This window comes from Cervus canadensis, chromosome 8, assembly GCF_019320065.1.
Source record: "Cervus canadensis isolate Bull #8, Minnesota chromosome 8, ASM1932006v1, whole genome shotgun sequence".
Taxonomy (NCBI): Eukaryota; Metazoa; Chordata; class Mammalia; order Artiodactyla; family Cervidae; genus Cervus; species Cervus canadensis.
Window position 1 is genome coordinate 77570599 of NC_057393.1, and position 18619 is coordinate 77589217.

Sequence of the window (18619 nt, forward strand, 5' to 3'; positions counted from 1 at the left end):
GGATTACATTTTAACAATCTGATGACTGTAGTTTGCTTTTACTTGTCAGCAGTTCTGGTTGGGAGTTTATTATTGGGGGAAGAGGAGCTTCTAGAAGTAGCGTTGTGGCTGACCACTGCTTGTGTCACAACAGTGGGGACACGGTTCGAAACTCAGGGTTCCTGTACACTACAAGATCTGGGAAATGTTGCAGTAGGAGATAAAAAATTTGAGAGACAAAACATGAGAAAATAATACCAAAGAAACTTTTGAAAACTATCTTGACCAGCAGTTTTTTGCCAAAGAAGGGGCAAGGATGAGTATGGTGTTGTACCCCTAAACCTGAACTTTTAAGAGAGAGCCACTTGGAAACCAGATAGGGTGGCCACATTTGGCAAAAACAAACACAGGATTTATTTATTTTTTTATTTTTGGTCACACCCCTTGGCCTGCAGGATCTTAGTTCCCAGATCAGGGATTGAACCCAAGTACCTGAAGTGAAAGTGCCGAGTCCTAACCATTGGACAGTCGAGCAGTTCCCTCAAGTCTTTCATTGGATTGGTTATGGGATATTCTCAGGTTGTATAGAAGCCATCATCTTTTTAGATATTCTCACCCTCTTTCTGTTTCCTATTTTTTCCCTAGTCTTATAATTAGCTGTGCGTGAAATCTTTTCATTTTCCTTCCTGTATCTATTGATATCTTCCACATTTTTGATCTTCTTGTTTGTGCATGTTTTAGGTAAAATTATTTTATGGTTTATGAGAATTTGGAGGTCTGAAGCCATTGCTTATCATGGCAGCAGGGCAGTTAGTGTCTGTATGGAATTGTCAACAGTCTCTGTTAACTGACTGCCAGTGTTTGTGTCCTTGGTATGTGGTTTTTGTTCGGGAGCTTCCACCTTTACTTTCTCTACTTCTCTATTTCTCTATTTTACTTAACCACTTTTTGCTAGACATCTTTTTTTTAATATTTTATTTCTTTATTGGGCTGCACTGGGTCTTAGTTACAGCCCTTGGGATCTTTAGTTGTGGTATGTGGAATCTAGTTCCTTGACCAGGGATCAAATCCAGGCCCCCTGCATCAGGAGCACGGAGTCTTAACCAATGGGCCACCAGGGAAATCCCTAGACATCTTTTTATGACAATACATACAAACCATGTTTTGTTTTGTTTTTTTAATTCTTCCACTATATATTTTTTTTCTCTGCCACAACTGTGTCCATTTCTCCTTTTTTCTTTTTAAAATTTTGATTGGAGTATAGTTGCTTGACAATATTTTGCCAATTTCTTCTGTACACCAAAGTGAATCAGCTATATGTATACCTACATGCCCTCTTTTTTTGAATTGCCTTCCCATTTAGGTCCTCACAAAACGTTGAGTTGAGTTCCCTGTGCTGTACCTTAGGTTATCATTAGTTACCTGTTTTATAGTGTGTATATATGTCAATCCCAACCCGCCAATTCATCCTACTCCTTCATTCCCCCTTGGTGTCTGTGTGTTTCTTCTCCACGTCTGTGTCTTTATTTGTGCTTTTGCAAATAGGTTCATCGCCCCTTTTAGCTAAATGAAGTGAGATTCCCTAAGACTTCACTGTTTTCTCATGAATCATCCTGATCATCCTATACATACTCCATCTTCAAGCTCTTCTGCTAAATGTCTCTCGAGTGCTTACTCATGCAAGGTATGAGATGATAAGCTCTTGATGTGAATTTATCTTCATAACCAACCTGGAGGGAGGTGCCATTATGTTCACTTTCTAGAGGAGATTATGATGGCCCAGAGAGGTCCCGTGACTCAGCTGGGGTTACACAGCTGGAGGTGGGCATAGGCACCTTATAAACCAGGCAGCCTGACTCCGGAGTCTGATACTGTGTATGCACTGTCCCCCTCTTCTACCCCAAGCCATGCTCTTCAAAGTTTGGCCTATGGACGTGTTCTGTTTGTCACTGGCCCAAGGGGAGATAAATTCTTAACCCATAATCTACTGTAAACATTTAGTAACTTCCCTAGCAATTTCTGATTTCTCTGTATCCCAGCAGGTGACCAGGGTGCTTATCTTCCTGAACAGGGCATGGACCAGTTTGAGTGTTGTTGAATTCATGGGGCAAAGCATGTCTGTAGAGCTGTTTCTGCTTGTGTCCAGTAGGACAGGCACGGAGGGATGTGTTGTCCCCTGCGAACTGGTGGAAGGTCTGGTCTTTCACTAAGCTGGTTTGAGAGGCCTTGCAGCTTGATGAAACTGGTTAACCATTAAGGTCCTTTTTAACATCAAGATTCTCTGAGTTCTTGTCCTGAAAGTCCCCTTTGTTGCTGTTTCCGCCCTTGGCCTGCAGTCCTGGAACAATGGCCTGCGCACAGTGTCGGGCAGCACAGCACGCTTGTGAGGGCTCATAATGACTCCGTTCTGGCCCTTGTGTACTTACTGATCTGCTGACAGTACTGGGAGGATAAATAATATAAATGCTTTCATCGATCAGCTATTAATTGCTTTTACTGTGGGCTGGTACACAGTGTGCGGAGGAAGCACGAGATAACCTGGTGCTTCCGTGGCCTAAATAGAGGACTGTAATTCTCAGGCATGTAATTGACATCACTTCCTTAGTTCTCCTAATGGAAGAATCACAGGTGTGGGCCTTGGGCTTGTCGCGCGTCCTCGCTGTCACCCACCGCTGCCGTGTGTGTGGGGGTCGCTCAGGCTTGTCTGACTCTTTGTGACCCACGGACTGTAGCCCGCCAGGCCCTCTGTCCATGAATTCTCCAGGCAGGAATACTGTAATGGGTTGCCATTCCCTTCTCCAGGGGATCTACTGGCACTTAAAACGTTAGCCAGTGCAGGGCCACGGCAGGATAGTAGTTTGTTCTGATAAACCCATGGGTATGACCGATGTCCAGGTTAATCTTGTAAGAGGTGCCAGCCCTCTGTCATGAGCTCCACTGAATGCCGAGCATCTCCCAGAACAATTGATACAGGCAATGGTGTACCTCATAAATGAGAGCAGAGAGAGAACATAGTGTTCCTCAGTTTCCTGGCTTGGTATTGGTTTCTGCCATCCTGACAATTTGGTTTCAGATGCCTTTTCAAACTGAGGTGTTAAGACTGTTAAAATTTGAATTGTAAGTTGCTAAGCAACAGAATAATAAATTTAAATAATTAGAATAATATATGTAAATAGGCTCCTAAATTTAAGGAATTTAAATAATTAAAATAATAAATACCAGCCTGCTTGAATTCTTAAAAATTAGAGCTTCAAGGTGTTTTTTTTAAATTGGAGGATAACTGGTTTATAATGATGTCTTCTTTTCTGCAGTACAACATGAATCAGCCATAAGTATGTGTGTGTGTGTGTGTATCCCCCTCCCTCCCAACCCCCAAGGTATTTTAGCATTATGATTTTTTGTTATTAAAGTAAACAACATTCAAATTAAAGGTAGTTTTGTAAAACGGTTGCAAAATCTTGGTAGGCACTTGAGCTTTCTCTTCATTATATCCTTTACCTGCACCTGCTGTCAGATAGATAAATGCCTCTATTTTTTTTTTTTTTTTACTTTGGGAACCATCCTTTTCTTACTCTTGACAGATGATGAGCTGCATCATCTTACATAATTTTGGTCCTGGTGCTTGGACTTTCTTTCCAACAGTAAGTGCTCTTGTTGAGAGTTTTCAAATTCTCCTTTCTGTATTAACCCTTGATCTCCAGAATATGACTGATGGAGGACAGAAGCACTAAGCAATCACAGGGGAATCTCCTGTCAGATTTGTGCCCTGCTCATAATAACAGTGGGTCACAATGATTCCTTATCAGCAGAAAATTGTGCTCATCTAGAGTGTGGTTGCCTAAATAAATATGTGGTGACTCAGGAGAAAATGACTGTTTTCTAAGAATTTTTTGATGGATGTTTATTTTTCCCAGTTTGTTGTTTACTTGCTAAGTCGTGTCTGACTCTGCAACCCCATGGACTGTAGCTCACCAGGTTCCTCTGTCCATGGGATTCTCCAAGCAAGAATACTGGAGTGGGTTGCCGTTTTTTTCCAAAGACCTTGGTAAATTGCTCCTGTGTCTCCCCTGCCCGTCCATTTCTTGTTTTCCTTTTTTTTTTTTTAATCAGACTTTTGTAGAATGAGTAAAGAATGATGGAGACTGAGACTTGCTTTGTACTCTGCGTACTCCTCACATCACAGAAGTCAAGTGAACCCTGCTGGGTGGGGGGCAAAGTAGCAGACACCAATAAGTGAATAAGGTAATGCTAGCATTCACTCAGCTTCTGAACAGAGCAGTTAGAACCTTATCAAATGTGAAAATATAATCACATTTTTAAAATAGAAGTATAGTTGCTGCACAATATTATGTAAATTACAAAGTGTACAATATTGTGATTAACAATTTTTAAAAGTTTATTTATAGTTATTATAAAGTATTGGCTATATTCTCCATGTTGTACAATATGTCCTTGTAGCTTATTTTATGCCTGATTGTACCTCTTCCTTCCTTCCCTCTGTAGTCGCTCTCTCCACTGGTAACCACTAGTTTTTTCTCTATATCTGTAATCACAGATTTTTTTATTTCCCCCAGATTTTTGCAGTCTTCAACTCTACAAACACATGCAAAACAAAGAGTTTGTAATTGTTTGGCTCATATTTTCTTTTGAGAGTTTAGGGAGGTATAAGGTAACCTTGATTGATTTTTTTTAGTTTTGAGAATAGAGTTTGATTTTTTAATTTGGATGTGTTTAGGTATGCTGAGATTTTCAAGCATTTCAGATAAAAGGGAAATAGATTGATAAAACTGAGGTTTTATGTCAGCCTGTTTTATCTCTGTCTGTCCACCTGTCCAACCCCAAGTTCCTTGCAAATAGCACATGCCCTGTTTTGCTCCTAGGCTGTGGTCTACCTAGCTCTTGGCTTCTTTGGGGGAGATAAATTGGAAAAGTGATTGCTTTTACAACCTAAATGAAAAGACCTGTTTTGGAATGTGTGTGCGTGCGTACGTGCTAAGTCACTTCAGGCATGTTCAACTCTTTGCGACCCTGTGCACTGTAACCTGCCAAGCTCTTCTTTCCATTGGATTCTCCAGGCAAGAATACTGGAGTGGGTTGCCATTTCCTCCTCCAGGGGATCTTCCCCACCCAGAGATTGAACCTCTATCTCTCTCTTACATCTCCTGCATTGGCAAACAGGTTCTTTACCACTAACGCTACCTGGGAAGCCTGTTTTGGACTTAAGGGGAAGAGAAAGCCAGGATTTGAGATGAAGATTGAGAAGATAATGCCTAAAATAGGGGGAAAGCTGCAGGGAAAATCGAAATGGATGCATCTTGCTTATCTATGATGCATGGCACCTACTGTGATGATCATGTTTACCCATGGTCATCAGTACACTAGAGCTGAGTTTTTAAACAATTTTCTCTGGAGCCATATTGGATATAGCACCCTGTCTTTTCTGCTCATTTGTGAGTTAATTCCTAAAAATGCTCTGTGGCCAGTTGGAGAAAGGGTGAACTAGTTTTATGTTTGCGGGACCTGGATTCTTATCCCCCAGATAGATGTTTTTCCTCTGTGTGTTTAGATGCTGTGGGAAGCAGAGTAACAGTCCCCAGTGCAAAAACTTAGTGAAAGGAGGTCTGTGTCAGGCCTGGTTAATCCCTTGTTAAGTTAGATAGACTTTAACCAGCCTCTGTAGAACAGTTCCTCATGTTGTGGGTGGGTCCTTGGAATGGCTTTTTCTACTATTCTGTTTCTATTGCCTAGAAATAAGTGGCTATTCTAAAATGGTGAAAAGTTTTGTTGGCTGAAGCCTGGGTCTCTCATAACCATCACTTACTTTGGAAGGCACTTACAGAACAGACCTAGCTTGCCCCCAGTCCTTTTTATTTTTTAAACTTTTAGGGCCTGGCCTCTTATTTTCAGCTTCTCACTTCTAGGTCCCTGTGCAAAGGGCGTGGTAGTCTGCTGGGCCTTGGAGCCTAGTTCTCTGTTACTGGACTCGGGGTAAATTTACCAGTCACCTAAACAGAGAATGCCAGGTAACACACAAGAAGTTGAGTCTGATCTGATAATGAAATGAGTTTATGGTAAACATCCTTTTGAAATCTAAGTGCAGAGTCACCTGCAAAGGCATTACAGTTCCCCTCTCTACCTTTTTGTCCTGTTCCTTTTAGAATAATCAAAGTTCAAATCATATAGAACTTTGTCAGTCAAAACCAGAAAAACAGGTAACTCAAACAGATTGCGGGCTTGGATGTGTGTGTCATATATGCCCGAAAGAAATGCTTTGGATTCCTGCCCAGTGCACTAGGATGAAATCTGGAAGTCTGAGAGTTTTGAAGCCGAGTTGGGGGTCAGTTTAAAGGGGAGAGGAAGTACCAGTCCTGGGCTGTGCTCCCTTGACCTCTGGGTAAAGAGCACGACCTTGAGAAGCGCTGATGAATTACAGAGTGTGTAAGGGAACCCTGGGAACCTCCGGCCTGCTCCCCGGGTGCGCTTGGCTGCTCATAAAACCTTATTAGCTGAGTGATGTGTTCTTTGTTGCTTACCTCTCCCGGCCTATGCCAGATGGTGTCTTAAAGAACTGGAGAGCCAGACCTCCTCCCCAAGCTTCCATTTTCTATGTAGCTCTTTTTTCAGTCTTAGTACTACATACACGTGACTTTCTTCGGTAGATTTGCTTGGCAGGCAGTTCCAGGCACTGGCGTCCTTCCTGCCTGTGATGGGGAGCAGGGAGGATGAACTCCCCAGAAACCAGGGCTCTCCAGGTGGGGGTGGCAATCCCAGCCAGCCCAGCCAGGCGAGTTGGGAGTGGCTGTCGGACCTTTTACAATAAAAGGTGGCGATTGTTTCAGGTAGGTGCCCTTTCTTCTCTTGCCCTCTGGCTGTCTTGTATAAGTGACAGGTGTTGGAGGCTTGGAATTGCTGCAGTTCTTTCCTTCCTGGACTTGGCAGATGAAATAGGACTGCGTTACTGGGGACTCATGCATCAAAATGTTGCAGCTTAAAAGGTACTTTGAAGAGAGCTGAGTCCATTTGGAACAAGCCCCCGTTTTCTGAAAAAATTAGTTTCCTGCAAGGATGACTAGGTTTTTCTGTTTATTCTGTTAAAACACAAGTGGAGGGAGGAATCTATGGGAGAATATTTTCATCTCCACTGAATGATGCCTGACTCCCTTTTCTTCTGTTTTTAACATTTAGTAATGCCTGTCCTTGCCCTCACCTCCAAAAAATTCCCAGTAGGGAAATTAATAAGTGAAAAATGACACTCCTCTCATCCATCCTTATCTTTCATCCCCTGGACTCTTTGCAACAACTATTTTTTAGCTGTTTGCTATTATTTCCTTCCAATAAATATTTAATGAACATGTAAATTAATCTGTGTCTATCTGTATTGCTTTTCAAATTGCATATCCAAACCCTTTCAGTAACATCTTGAAGAGGTGACATGATTCTACTTTTGGTAAACGGTACTTCTTTGCTTCAGTAAAAGATGTTACCTAGGTGTTTTAACTCTGAACCCTTCGAATGAGGAGACTTGTTGAGAGTTGTCATGAATTGATACGCATACCCCAGCATTGGACCCGTCTGCCATATGAGAAGGAGCTTTCTGTATTCTGGTGATTGATTTGGGATAGCTTCTAAAGACTGCAAACCATCTTTATTAATTTCTTTGAAATATCCCTTTAATAGGGCTTGCCTGGTGGCTCAGACAGTAAAGAATCTGCCTGCAATGCAGGAGACCTGAGTTCGACCATGGGTTGGGAAGATCCCCTGGAAAAGGGAATGGCTACCCACTCCAGTATTTTTGCCTGGAGAATCTGATGGACAGAGGAGCCTAGCAGGCTACAGTCCAAGGGGTCACAAAGAGTCAGACAGAACTGAGTGACTGACAACTATCCGTTTAAGACAATAGTACCGGGAGTCCCTTTGGGGTAACAGATTTACTTTTATGGTTGCTACTCAATTCCTCTGTTTTTGTCATCTTGGGGTATATTGGTTCACAGTTAAAAATAGAGCTCTAATTAAAATGGGCGCCCTCTCTGAAAATAAGAACTATATTTCAATTAGTAAATTCCTATTTGCTTAACGTATTTTTGTTTTCTTTTGTTTTTCTCTTTTTTTGAAAATTTTAACAGCAAGCCCGGGCTGAGCAGGAAGAAGAATTCATAAGTAACACTTTATTCAAGAAAATTCAAGCTTTGCAGAAGGAGAAAGAAACCCTTGCTGTAAATTATGAGAAGGAAGAAGAGTTCCTCACTAATGAGCTCTCCAGAAAATTGATGCAGGTAAATTACCTTTTCTCCCCTCTTATCTTCCCTGCCTGTTTTCTTCTCTAGGGGGAAAAAAAAATGACTTTGATCTAGCACTTTGCTTGAAACACTTGCTGATGAGGTCGTAGCTAAAATTCTTTAGAGATTAAAATACCTAAGTGAAGGTGGCAGCAGTATAATATCAAGACTGTGGTTCCCAGCTCATCTGCTTAGGTGAGGTAAGATTTTATACCCTGACCATTTCAAGAAATTGCTGATGAGCCTGAGGCCTTAGCACAGGAGTCAATGATGTATGCAGTATTTTGGGATTATGAGAGTTAATGCCAAATGTGAGATTTCTTTCTCCTTTTATGTTGAATCTATAATGAATATGTGGACATTTTTGGCAACCAGAAGTGGGTCTTTTGTACTAATATATGAAGATACAAAGGGAAATGCGACTTTGAGGGGAGAAAAATATATGTATCTGTGATAGTTAAAATTATGCACAATCATTTGTGTTCAGATGGGGGAGTAATATGTTACTGAACAAATAACAAATGTTTTAAATTTAATCACTAATAGTGTATAGAAGACAGCACACAAAACATACAGAAATTTTTATTTTTCTTGTTAGATTGTTCTACCTTCCCCTCCTGTTTGTTTTGTTTTCCTCTCCTTGAAGTTTCCTAGTAAATTACAAAAGTAAGATTTGTTTAGGGCAAATATCATGCAGGTTATTTAGTATGAACTTGAGAACAGGTGGGACATGGAGTTTTCATTGTTTAGGACAACATTTCCAAAATAGTGAATAGGTATAAAATTATCCGAAGAGAACCATTATTGGTATTTTTTTCAGATGGCTGTAAAAGATAGAAATCTTTCCTTGTATTTTTTATTCACTGGCATTACTAACAATTTTATGCATTAATTTGGTCAAAATATGTATTCTAATGAGATTATAGCAAAAGGATATTTGAAGCCTAAAAAGCCTTCCTAAATTCTTCTCTTACCTTCTAACATATCAAATGTTGGAAGAAGAGATCAGAAACTTTAGTGTTAAGACCATGCAATGGTCCATCTTTTTATTCTTATTTTCATACCTAATTACTGAATAAAGATACCACTATAATCTTGTACAAAATTTGATTTATATGGTAGCTGTTGGAATGTGAAGGATAGAGATCCTCAGTCAGTATTATCTAGCAGAGATTTATGGTGGAATTTCTGTGTTGAAATGTTTTCTTTATTCCTGTGCCTTCTGATTTAGAGAAAAAAATGAGGTAGAAGATTAGTTTGACTTTTGACTCTATCACACCTTGGCAGCATTAGACTAATTATTCTGCATGTTGCTTCCAGAACTGTAAGGATATGATTATGGCTTCCTTTTCTGATTTTAGTGTGTAATCAGATGCCCTAATTTTTAACACTTTGAGAAACATTTTTTTGTTTTCAACTTGCATAGTCATTGGTATTTGGAGTCTTTGATTAAAGTACATTATAAAGCAGTCAATATCCTAGCCAGATCATGCTTTTTTTTTCTCTAGAAAGACTCATTTTCATTGTGGGTTGTTCTGTAATATGTAGTTTAAACTAGCCTCTCATTAGCTTATTATCCTGACCCACCTACTTTCCAAGGACATTGATGTCCCTTAAAGCAAGCTAGTGGATAGAATGAATGCCTAAGAGCCATGTGCAACATAAAAAGAGGTTAATTATAGTAATATACTTCACATAAGAAGGTTTGAACTTAAAATTTAAGCTCTGAACATCCTATAAGTAAAGCTGTAACTTGGAGAAATGTAGTTTTTTGGTTTTTTTTTTTTCAGAATTATTTTTTCAGATTATTATTTTTTCCAGATTATTTTTTCAGAATTCTTATATTAAAAGAAATAGTTTTACTTGGTCAGGAGAAAAATTTTCATATATTAAAAACTTAAATTTCTTGAGGGGCATGGATCTTTCTAAAAGAGACTGGGTAATACATTAATACAAACTGGACAATGCAAGACAATGTTACCCAAAGTAGTTTGTAAGGTGGAGCCTTGGTCTTTACATGACTGGGTCTTATGTTCACCCTCAGTCAAAACAAAGTGTTCAGTATGAGGATGTAAGTCTGTTGTTTGGGGAGTTCTAGGTGGGTCTGTAGCTCATTAGTGAGCCCACTTGTAGAACCTGGGCAAATGGATGGTCAACACTCCGAGACATAAATCCTAGCTTGGTTCCTAGGTTTTATTTTCATGTATTATATATATACATATATATATATATAGAGAGAGAGAGAGAGAGTGTGTGCGCACTTAGTCTCTCAGTCATGTCCGACTCTTTGTGACCCTTTGAACTGTAGCCCACCAGGCTCCTTTGTCCATGGGAGTTTTTAGGCAAGAATACTGGAGTGGGTTACCATTTTCTCCTCCAGGGTATCTTCCCAACCCAGGGATTGAACCCATGTCTCCTGTGTCTCCTGCATTGCAGGCAGATTCTTTACCCACAGAGTCATCAGGGAAGCCCTGTATATGGGAATTCCATATGTATATATAGTAATAAAATGCAGGAGCCTCTGGTTTGAGTTCTGGGTTGGGAAGATTGGGCTTCCCTCGTAGCTCAGCTGGTAAAGAATCCACCTGTAATGTGGGAGACCTGAGTTCAATCCCTGGGTTGGGAAGATCCCCTGGAGAAGGGAAAGGCTACCCACTCCAGTATTCTAGCCTGGAAAATTCCATGGACTGTATAGTCCATGGGGTCCCAAAGAGTGGGACACGACTGAGCAACTTTCACAAAAGTATATATAACATAGACATAAAATTTGCCATTGCAGCCATTTTTGAGTGTATCATTCACTGGCCATAAGTACACTCACATTGTTGTACAACCATCCCCACCACCCATCCCCAAGAACTTTTTCAAACTGAAGCTGAATCCATAAGAAATAACCCCTTATTCCACGCTCCTGGTTCTTTCTAAGACTTTTGAAAAGACACGAATGGCAGGTAGTGTGAGGTTGAGGTCTCTGGCAAGTTCCAGAGCTGTGCCCACTGTGACGTGATAGGTGATCCCTTACTATAGACACCAGGTATCTGCTGCACGCCACTTTGTGGTAAACCCCTGTCCCTTTGGCCAGATGGAAGGCTCTTGTATAACCGCTGGAAAGAAGGGCTGTAGGCCCACTGTACCCATCCCCCAGGCTTTCCTGAAGGATTTCAGCCAGCCCTTTGTTGCAGTCTCACATTTTCTGCCACCCAGTGTGGTAGAACTAATCTCCCATCTGGAAGATTTTTAGAGTAATTGGTACCAATAGACTTTTCCAACTGTGTAATTACTTTAGTATGACTCTCGAAGATGCTTGCTTCTGGATAAGAACTTGTTATGATAGCCTACTAAGAGAAACCGTGCTGCCGGTGACACTGATGGACAGAGGAGTAAATTGACCTGTTCACCAGGGAAGTGTTTAACATTTTTCACCCAGAGGCCACTTAGAGGCTATTTATGGAGCAATTTTGGTTTTGTTGCTTGTGCTGTGGCTGTTGTCTTTGATAGTGAGTGTTGCTTTTATGTGCATTTCAAAGGAATTCTTTGGTCTTGAGAACAAAATGAGATTATTACTATAAAGGAGATACCTCCCTTCCCATCTGCTATGATGCAGATGGTATCAAATACCTTTAAACACTGAATCAAATGTATTTAAGTAGATAAATAGAAACCTCTTTGCCCTGTTAAAAGATCATGTTTGGAAGAGAGGTTGAACACCTCCAAGTATGTTAATCCTGTCTGAAGCAAACAAAGACACATGCACACAACAGCATGTAGTTTTTCTCCTTTATTTTTGTATATATCTGCTAGATAGATACCTTTGTTTTGCAAAACCTCTTGTCTGAAAAATCTGATTCTTTCTGAGCCTGGACCATGGGATCAATGACTTGACTGGTAAGAACTGTCCTAAAAAGGAGCCTTCTTGTCTAATGCCAAGCCTACGCTAGAACTAAATTCAGCTCTGGAATGCCTTGAAGAGATGTTTGTTGCTTAATCATAATTTGTAATTAAAATGTGTAAGGAATGTTTTGTGGTCAAATTCTTCATCAGAATTTGATTCCTAATATCTATGCTAGGAAAAAAAAGTCTAAAAGACTGTTCTCTGAAATGTTGGCTGTAATTATACTTGGGTGCTGAGCTTAGGGATGTTAATTTTCTTGTGCTCCTTTCCTTCTCAGTTTGTGGAAGCGACATGCATTACTTTTGTAATTAGAAAATATCTTACTTCCTAAGAAGAAAATTTTAAAAATACCTATTTTGTCCTTATGTTTTGAAACCTCCAGCTGTATCACTGAACTTGAGAGCTCACAGTCTTGCAGCTGTAACCAAACTAGACTGGGGTCTGCTTACCTGATACGCAGCAAGGCTGGTCCACTTACGGGGCTGTGGTAAAAGAAAATACAGTGTTTACTGCAGGGCGCCAAACAAGGAGAATGGGCAGCTTGTGCTCAAAAGACATGAGCTCCTCGATGGTTTTTCAGGAAGGGTTTTGAAAGACATTGAGGGGAGAGAGACACAGGGTGCATGATCAGCTCATGCACAATTCTCTGATGGGTTGATGATGAGGAAATAGTGATGTTTCAGGAATCTCAGCCATCAGTTTTCTGGTTCCAACCAGTCTGGGGTTTGTGTGTGCTGGTGGTCAGCATGCAGCGAACTTCTTCCACCTAGTGGGGGTTTTAGTATCTGCACAACAACTCAAGGACACGGCTCAGGATATTATTTATAGCCCCGAGGAGGAAATAAAATAAAGGTCCTTGTTGTATGGCTTAACTATTATTATTTTGTCTTGCTTGACTATTTTCTCACTTCTCTAATTAAATCTGCTCTGTAACCAAAGAGCAAATTTAAAGCTTTTCTACAAACAAGAGGCGGGGGCCAAGGCGGGGGCAGGTGTAAGATGGAGAATCTGTCCTTGGGGTGGTCCTGCAGGGTCTTACTCAGTTTCACTATCATAATTGCTTCTGTTTATCATGTACTGCATAGACTGCAGTGCCCTGGAGCCCCTAAAGTCAGGCTCGTTGCAAAGTCAGGAAGATTCTGGACTGCCCAGATTGTTAATTTAGAGCTAGCATAAACAAAATGCTCTTATGATTGGCTTAACTCTCTTGTCAGCTCTGATACGATTCATTCCACTGGCTGCTCTTTAAAAAAAAAACCAAAAACAAAAAACCCTAATTCCTCTGGCTAACAGTTAAGCACCAGTCACCAGTACCAAATGGAAGACCTGTTGTTGCTGAGATGGATAGCGATTTTAGTCCCTGTGGATTTTCTCACTTGCTTTTATGTAAGCCCAAGGCATCAGGTTCACTTCCTGCTCTTGGGAAGCCCTGTTCAATTGTTGCCTACACTTTTCTCCACCAATACTGCTGCCAAAAGTTAATGAATATTTTTTGTTTCTTTATTTTAAAGCCTGAAACAGGACTGAGATAGGAATACCGAGTATTATATAGCTCTGTGAATGTTTTCACTCTAATCCAATTTTCAAATTTTAGACCTTAAAATAACAAATAAGTTTGTAGTCTTGTACTGTAGAGTCACTTTTGAAATTGGATCTGGTCCTCAGAAAACAATGCCACTGTAGCTATTAATATAATAGAAATGATTGTACTCATTCCCTTACTGGGGAGACACATTTTTCTTATTAATGGTGGAAAGCACTTAAGAACAAAAGTTTTCTGGATCTCTTGTTAAGTGGCATGACTTATTGTTACTATTATTGACTTGGTCCCTGAGGTGAGAACGCCTCTGGGAATTAAAGCAGTTGCAATTTCCTAGCATCTGTGGAAAGATGATATATGGAGGGAAGGAAGGAAGGAAGTTGTGGGCAAAAACCACTGCTGAAGCCGCCATTGTCAAGTGATACAGAGCTGAGACATTCAGAAGGCTGTTCTGTAATAGCATTATTCTTCCATCTGTGTTCGCACGGGAATGAAACTTAGAGTAAGGCTTGCGACAAGTCCCTGAATCTGCCTGTTGACCTAGACAAAGGCTTACATCCAGGTACCTCCTCTCCCCCTCCCCTCAACCTGGAGTAGTAGTTTCTCCTTCCATTCCCATCTGAACGGAGGCAGGTTTTCTTCTGCAGCGTGCCCTTCTGTAGTCCCTTCAAGGCTGTGTCTGTGGAGGGCAGGCTTGTCCGCAGGCACTAGAAGTGAGCGTAGGTGCCCAATTCTCTTCTCAAGCCTATATGCCAGAATCTGAGGCTGCCTTCTTTTACTCCAAGTTCTCCAAGTCACTAAGATGGCAGTGTAGTGATCTTGTTTGTTCAGGCAGCAGAATCACATGTCAGGGTGATAAATATGTATGAAACCCTGTTCAGTTCATTTTAAAGGCACCGAGGCGAACGCTGCTGTCACATCCATTCAGGTGAAGACTTGTTCTCCCGTGGCGGGGGAGAAGAGACCTTGAAATATGTTCTTCATTAGCTGCCTCAACCAGTGGCCCTCTTGGCTTTTAGTTTTTCCGGGCTATTAATGCCAAGCAGAAAAATGGGCTACCACCTAATAGCTAACAGAACATTTGGGACAAAGTTGAGTTGTGTTTTCTCTTTTGTTGTTGTTGTTCTCGTTGTTGTTTTTCACTCCATATTCTCTGACTCTCAGCTGTGTGTGTTCTTTGTTTCTTTTCATGGAACAGGGGGCTTATACATTGTGTTCCCGATACATCTGCAGAGGGCTTCTGGGATGTGTTTATTGCATTTTAAATGCCACAACCACCAGAGGCCAAATTATAAGGCAGAATTTTCCTGTTAGCAGCATGCCAGAAATCTCTCAGTCCAACGTAATTTGCATTATGATTAGAAAATACAATAAACTTGAGGCAGTTCTTTTAGTCTTCACAGATCACTGAGTTTTTTCCCAAAGTGTTTGTAGTATGTTACCATTATGGCTGGAGTTAATGTTCCAGCTTGGATTCCCCAAATTGTAAGAGCAAGGGTCAGGGCTTAGAAGCTTTTCAGACTGACTTCTTTGACAAAATATGGAGAAATGCAGGTAGAAAGTAAAAGTAGGAGAAGGAAATGAAAGATAATGAGATGAAGCTGGAGTGAGAAGTTGCTTTTACTCACTAGGGTAGGGGTAAGTAAGCACTGTTATTTCTAGTTGAAAAGGTGAATCTTGGAGATTGAAAGATACTTGGCTGCACCGTAGATGGACTTGAACTATCACTGAAAATGCTGTGCAAATGATTTTAAAACTTTGCAGTTATAAATGTTGCAGTGTTTTGCATTTCTTGGGTTTTTTTTTTTTTTTTTCATTTTAAAAAGTTTACAGTCAGCCCAGTTAGTAATTACCTTAAAATACAGAGATATATCCTACTACTAATTATCTTTACTTTCCTTTTTTTTTTTCCTTTTAATTTATGATAAGGTCTCAGCTTAGAATAAATTCTTTCTTTGGGTTAAATATTCTCTACTCCTCAAAGAAGAAAGGGTTAATTTTTACAAAATGGATTCCCCCCCGCCCCCCGCCGAGTTGACTCCAGAGCCTCAAGAATTCCTTTATCTTATTCATGGAGCATCTTTTTTAAACCTTCCTCCTAACTAGATTTTTTTCAAAGGTGTTAACCCTTTAAGCAGCATGATGCTATTAGGAATCGAATGTAAGAAGGTCAGACTTAGCCCCTGAGGTATTCTAAGTGGGCAGGAAGCCTCATGTACTGGAGTCCTCCACTCAGGTGAGAGGTTGTCCTCACTGTTGAGGATGCTGACGAGAAAATAACATCCAAAAAATAATTTATTTTCTGGAAGGGCCTACCAATTTTCCTTGCAAAAGTTAAGTATCCTTTTCCCCTTTTTGAAAATCACAAATAGATAATTCAGGCAAGCTTCACTGAAGATAAGTGGAAGAATTAACAAGATCATGATGAACTGTTGAGGGGAGATCTGGGGAAGGTGGAAATTGAGAGGAGAGCCAGCACCCAAGGCTCCCCTTTTCCTGAGCACATTTGCTATTTATTTGTTACAGAACAGCTAAGAAGCTGAATTGTGCTTTTGGCAGTTGTATAGAGCTGGGGTTTTAGAAGTCAGAGCCCAGGGTTGGCCAAAGGTGGGGACAAAGATAAATCACCCCCACTTTAATCTGGAATCATGAAGAACTATACCATCAGAAAAGAGTGAACCTTTTTTTTTTTTTACTTCATTTGGATGAATCAGAGAACACAGAACTTTGATTTTGGATTAAGGCAGACTGTGCTCATCCCAGCCTGAAGGGGGAGTGTAAATGATGCTGAGCATGTGTGGGAGGCTCTGTGGGAGGCCTCCCAAAGTTGCAGAAATTTGGAGGAAAAGGCTTCAGGTACTCTAGGCAGAGGATACAGCGTGGTCAGGACGGTGGGCTTGGGGTGCAGTGGTGACCAGCAGGACTTGGGGTCTGGAAGCCCCTGGATCAGAGTGGTCTCCAGACGTGTTTCCCCAGGATGATGGGTTTCTTTTTTCTTTTTTTGATGTGGATGGTTTTTTTTTTTTAAGTCTTTGTTGAATTTGTTACGATATTGCTTCTGGTTTATGTTTTGGTTTTTTGGTCATGAGGCATGTGGTCTTTAGCTCCCTAACCAGGGACCAAACCTACACCCCCTGAGTTGGAAGGTGCAGCCTTACCCGCTGGACTGCCAGGTCAGTCCCTTCAGTTTTTAAAATGTGGGGTTTTCTTTTTTTTTTCCCCTCCAGGAAAAGAGTCTTTAGAAAAAGACATAAGCTGTGCCTTTAATCATAGTTACCACCACTCTCTGTGCTGAGATTCATCATCGTTTGTTAGGTGCCTGGACCCTGAAGGTATTTGTGTGTGCAAACCTTAGACTCTCACTTGGGCTGAGTGTGAAAGCATGGGGAGCTTGCATGGGGACTGGATCGAAGGTGGACTTGAACATCATACCGGTGAGTTCGGGCTTACTCTGCAGGAATGAGGGAGCCATTCTAAGGTTTTGAGCAGGGTGTTGTATGAATAGAAAACTCTACTAGTTTAGTTTAGCAGGATCTACACTGGACCTGGGGTATCGATTAGAAGCTTTGGCAGTGGCCCAGTGAAGAGGAGTAAAAGACTTGAACCAGAGCACAGAAAGCGCGGGGTGCGTTGGACAGCTGTTCTGGGGGCTGACTTAGTGCCATTTGGTAACTGATGAGATGTGAGGTATTGACTGAGAATAACAGTACCAGTAACAGAAGCGGGAAGGAGGTGGGCTTAAGTGTGGGCCCAGAAGGCGTTTAGTGGTGACGCACTGAATTGAAGGTGGGAGGTTGACTTTCTGCTCAGCAGAGCTGTTCAGATTGGTTTAGAGACTCAGTGTTGTGAAAGACTCAATGTTTTTCCAAAGCCCATGTTAACTGCTTGGAACAGTAAGTCCCCTACACATGAACCTATAAGCTGCAAACTTTAAAAGATGTGAATGTTTGTTCCCTTGTCCATTCGTGTAAGTTAGTTCACATGTCTAGCGTACTTTGTCACACGCATGCTTCCTCCACAAGTGGTTGTGCTTTTGTGTACTGGCTGTACAGTTCTGTATAGAGTACAATATCTTTATTTCAAGACAAAGATGTCTGGAAGCAAGGCTAAAAGCAGCACTATATAGCTGATTGTGTTAGTCAGGTACCTAGGCTTACTTTGTCAAATTGAACTTAAGAACACGCTCTTGGAACGAAACTTGTTCATATGTAGAGGGCTTACTGTGTTGATTACATGATAATTATTTTTGGCAATCCAATGACTTAATGTAGTCACTATCCTATGGTGGCCTTTACTTGGTTCAGTGCAGATGACTCTAGTTCTTGGTAGTTGTCAATAAATGAGGGATGTTGGTTGCAGAACTTCAGGTCATGCAGAGAATGGTTAGCATTGACTAGTGTAAACAGAACTGGGGGCATCTTTCCTCAAGTTGAATCAAAAAAGCCAAGTCCAGGGCTGGTGGCAAGACGGCGTGCCTCCCTTGGCTCTGGGTGGACTAACAACAGGCCCAGACTTGCAAACAGGCTTCACCAAGCCTGGGATTTGGCAAACCTGCTGCATGCTGGGTGGGTGGGCTGGCTTAGCAGCCAACCTCCACGTGTACCTGCAGTGGTGCCTGTACCTGCCGGAGAAGGTTTTGCCCGGAATAAAAGCCATTCAGTGAAGAAGAGTTTTTGAATCTCTGATATAAGAAGCCTGGTTCACTGAAGTGGCTCCAAAAAACTTTGGAAATTATGAGAAAGACAACAAATATCGGTAATTCAATGATGCTTAAGGCTAGTCTATGTTAGATCAACTTAAAGCTATACTCATGTTTTTTAATGGGCTGGAAATTGGCTTTGGGACTTCATAGGTGAGTGGATACAATGAGAAAATGCTCACATTTGAGTGCTTAGAATTTTCCAGGTTTGTAGTTGTGTTTTTGCTTATGGC

At 41.1% G+C, this 18619-nt stretch overlaps 1 protein-coding gene across 1 annotated transcript in view; it reads left to right on the forward strand.

Annotated features, from left to right (window-relative positions):
• CCDC6 (coiled-coil domain containing 6) overlaps positions 1 to 18619 on the forward strand; it is a 109438-nt gene that overhangs the window by 45158 nt on the left and 45661 nt on the right. Inside the window, exon 2 of the mRNA XM_043476902.1 lies at positions 8103 to 8252. Within this exon, the coding sequence (XP_043332837.1) occupies positions 8103 to 8252 (150 nt within the window). The remainder of the gene's footprint in view (positions 1 to 8102; positions 8253 to 18619) is intronic.